Here is a 4,166-nt window from a genome sequence, read left to right as displayed (position 1 = left end):
TTAAAAGTAGATGATAAATATTAAAATAATCAAAAATGTTTTTAGATGTTAAAATTAATTTTGATAAAATAATATTTATGTATTTAGTGTAAGTATTGAAATTGGATAATAAACAATTAGTATGTTTGACAAAGTATGTTGATAAAGCCAATTTTTTTTACTCCTAAAGCTATTTATGATAAACAAAGACATGCTTCCGTGTACATAGTTGATCTAAGCTATCTCTTTCCTTCTCGATTTAAAATTTAAATACAATAATGTTTTGTGATGTAATTCACATATTACGTGTTTGAGCTCTCTATCATTAAAATCAAATCCTTTGGGTATTACTGATACTTCTATGAATTCAATAACCAAGTTTCATGAAAATTAAACAATCACACTTAAAAGAAACAAAAAACGAAAAAAAAGGATAAAGGTCATAAATTCGGAATTGGTTAACATAATGGACTCTTCATTATTCCAACATTATTTTATCATTTGACTGATTTCAACAAAGAGGGAACAAAAAAAGGAAGAGAGGCATTAACATTGTAATACATCATAACGGTTCCACTCTTCATTATCACTAACATGCAATATATAAATACCCACGTAGCGATTATTACTATTATCTCACGTACAATCTTATCACATAATTAATGCATGTCCCTGCAATATAAAGTTTGGGACAATATTATTATACAGTAATAATTGTTGTTAATACAACTAGCTAGTAGCTGACCTCATGGCCTTTGATTGTCCTCTTCTTTGGCATACTCAATGAATATTTTGCCATCCATCGTTTTGGCCATACCATGTTTGATCAAATCAAGAAACTTAACCCTTTTATACATGCTTAGATGCTGCTCACTGATCATTGTCTCAACTGGCTCCAATTCTGTCGTGTCAGCTGGAAACACAGTGGTGGCAACAGATATTCTCACTTTTTCCTTGTTAGTCACAGCCCTATGCTCGATGCTCTTGTACATTCCATTGCTCCAAATCTGTTGCTCAAGTTATCACACTCAGTTGTTGCAAGGAAATAACATGAGTCAAATAAGTGAATAACATTAGCATATACTAACAAATGAAAAAAATTGCTCCGTTGGTTCTTCAACTATTATCAAACTTCGGTTAGACACATAAGTATACATTTGGAAGATGTAATTATGTTAAATAAGGATATAAATCTCTTACTATTAAAATATTTAAATGATATGCTCATATAATATATCATATTTTTTTCCACATGGAATCTTGTCATACATATATAAATCTAAAATTGTCACAACATATATAATTATATATGTGTGTGTGCTTAAAAGAACACTCAATTTTTTCCACGTTCAAATTTAACGATCCATTAAATTTGTTGGAGTTTATCAATGGAGAGCTAATCCAAATCAATTTTCGTTTTTGGGGTTTTCCCCAGTGAATGGTATCGGCATTAATTGGATCCCCGATAATCGAAATCGCACATTGTATAGAGCTCATTCTTGGACAACCCTCCCAATATATAGAATTTTCTTCGTACAGGGGGCTCGAACCGAAGACCTCTAATTAAAGGGTGGAAAATAGTGAACAAAATGAATATTGTATGGTTAATTAAAAAGCTTAAAGAATGTCATATCGCGAACAAATGCATATTGATTAATAACTGTTAACTGAGGGAAAATGTAAAATCCTACCCCCCACCCCACCCCACCCCACCCCAACCCAAAGAATGAATAAATAAATAAATAAAAATGAAAGGTTCATATACACGTATATATACCTCAAGGCAATCACCAACGTTAACAAGTATGGCATTAGGAATCGGGTTAACAGGGAGCCATTTTTGTTTGTGGTTGATTTGGAGTCCAGTCACATCATCATCTTGCAGGAGTAAAGTGATGGATGTTGCATCCGAATGTGGTCCAATTCCAAGAACAAGATCAGGATTTGGACATGGTGGATAGTAGTTCATTCGCACCGCATGTTTCATTTCCCCATGCATCTCTTTTAGGCGATCTCTCTCAAGTCCCAACAATAATGACATATTTCCTAAGATCTCATCGCGTACCCTTTCCACATTTTTCGAGTACTCCTCAACTGCTTCCCTGAATAAACAAAAAAAAATGAATCGAGTCTTAAACATGTCATAGTATTTAATTAAGAGTAAAATTACTTTTTTTTTTAAACTTATACATACTTGAAACCTGGTAATTCTGGCCAGACGACGGTTTTCCTTGATTTGAGTGGATATATAATGAGAAACATTATGTCAGACCATTCTAATATCTGCTCTTCAGAGTGTACAAAAGCTTGACCATATCCATGCAGATCATCTTCTTCCATAGCATATTTCTTTTTTTCAGTCAATGGAAGTTCAAAAAATCCAGATACAGCTGTCTTCACTTTTTGTATCACCTCTTCGGTTATCCCATGGTTTAATATCTGTAAAATCAAAATTAATAAACCATTTTATTTTTACTATATGTACGCATAATATATAGTAAGCCTGTGCATATATACTATATATACCTGGAAGAAACCCCATTCTTTGCATGCCAAGTGCAATTTAGTTCGTTCATCTTCGTCTCCATCAGCAAGCAGTGAAAAATTGATGATTGGGATTTCAGCTGATTCTTGAGATGGTTCAAATATTATGACTGGTCTGTTGTCATTGTTCTGTACATATCTAGGGGGAACTTCTTTAGTATCGTTTCTCACTAGTTCTTGAACACTAGGCACTGGCAAAGAAGTTCCCCAAGCAATTTTCTCGTACTCGAGTTCATTGCTGTTTTCAATTTGTGTAGCCATCAGGATTATTAATGAATATACACCCCTTCTATCTTTACTCTAGAAAATTCTTATTTCAACCCTCTGGAGTTTTTTAGTTGATTTAATAGGCTAGCTAATCACCGGAAACAAATAATTAAAAAATAGTAGTAGTAATTAATAAGAAGGTGTTTTGTATCCATATAATAATTGAACCCTCAAAGAGAGCCAAACAAATGACGTGTTGTTTGATCCCATATCAGTAGTAATATGTCTGTATCTGTTAAAGATATAGTAAAGAAAGGAAAAGAAAGATTGTCCTCGAGTGGAAAATTATTAACTAATCTGCAATTAAATTGGAGCATAGCTACTTTCTGAACCAGAATTCTCCCATCAAAGGTAATCCTGATGAAAATTTTGTCGTATTTTATAGCATTATGCCTGTTCTTCTTTCTTATCCTTAATCCAGATTTCCACACTGCAAGACCCTTGCATTAGGGGACAATGCTCCCAACATGATTTTTTTTATATTAATTAATTAATTTATTAGAAAACGATCACTTGTAGTCGATTTTTTACAAATTTTTTTAAAAATCAATCATTTGTGGTCGGTTTTTTTGAGAAAATCAACAAATGGTCTAACATGCAATACAACAACAACAGCAACAACAACAAACCAAATGTAAATACTTTCAAAAGTGTACAACACATATAAAATGTCCAACAAAAGTGAAAAGTATAAAAACTACAACAATAGTTTCAAAAGTGTACAAACTACAACAAAATGTCTAAATTCAAAGTACAACACATACAAATGTCAAAAAACTAAAACTCATCTTCATCGAATTCGTCCTCGCCGTCTTCCATATCTTCATCTGTGCTGATATCATCCAGGGGCGTAGACCTTTTGCAGCCCGAACTGCATCACCAGTACACGGAGGAATAATCCCTGAAGTCTGAATGAAAGAGCTGAACTGCTCCTGCAGCATCCTGATTTGTGATGATGTTTCCTCCTCCTTCTTCTGCACCCTCTCTCTCTGTTCAGTAAGCTCTTCAGTGAGTTTGAAAACCGTATTTTCTAGTCTTTCAATAGTTTCTCTATCAACTGAAAAGTTAGAGTATGTAGGGCCGGACGAACACCTAATATTCTCGCCAAAATTTTTTTTTGTGGTATCCGTAGTAATGGCCTCTAACTGCAGCCCACAACTTTATCCCATAACTCCTCCTCTACATGTTGGGGTAGTGAGTCACCCTGACTTTCACGAGGCTGAGTACTACGATACTCACTAATGAGCTGCGTATATTTGTCCTATATTCAAAGTAAAGTTAAAATTAAAAGTCAAAAAATATTAAAGTACTTATACTAGAATAATAACAACTTTGACAAAAAGATTCATAAATTCAAAATTTGATTCTTACATCAG

General features: G+C 33.5%; 1 protein-coding gene across 1 annotated transcript; it reads right to left on the bottom strand.

Annotated features, from left to right (window-relative positions):
- Positions 1 to 457: 457 nt before the first annotated feature.
- Positions 458 to 3,137, bottom strand: LOC107862624 (protein SRG1). The gene is made up of 4 exons (XM_016708255.2): positions 2,506 to 3,137; positions 2,174 to 2,418; positions 1,757 to 2,081; positions 458 to 986 (listed from the first exon to the last, which is right to left on the bottom strand). Exons 1-4 carry the CDS (start codon positions 2,782 to 2,784, stop codon positions 726 to 728), a joined length of 1,110 nt encoding a protein of 369 aa, XP_016563741.1. The 5' UTR covers positions 2,785 to 3,137; the 3' UTR covers positions 458 to 725.
- Positions 3,138 to 4,166: the final 1,029 nt, after the last annotated feature.

The sequence above is a fragment of the Capsicum annuum genome, chromosome 3 (assembly GCF_002878395.1).
Source record: "Capsicum annuum cultivar UCD-10X-F1 chromosome 3, UCD10Xv1.1, whole genome shotgun sequence".
NCBI lineage: Eukaryota > Viridiplantae > Streptophyta > Magnoliopsida > Solanales > Solanaceae > Capsicum > Capsicum annuum.
The sequence above is the reverse complement of the archived record's forward strand: the minus strand, read 5'-3'. Positions and strand labels throughout refer to the sequence as shown.

What these genes read in the sequence shown, in the direction of transcription:
- LOC107862624 (XM_016708255.2), bottom strand. Translation starts at nt 2,784, where the DNA reads ATGGCTACACAAATTGAAAACAGCAATGAACTCGAGTACGAGAAAATT. An exon ending in CCAGAATTACCAGGTTTCAA is followed by an intron (nt 2,082 to 2,173) that starts GTATGTATAAGT and finishes TTGTTTATTCAG; the next exon opens with GGAAGCAGTTGAGGAGTACT. An exon ending in ACGTTGGTGATTGCCTTGAG is followed by an intron (nt 987 to 1,756) that starts GTATATATACGT and finishes CTTGAGCAACAG; the next exon opens with ATTTGGAGCAATGGAATGTA.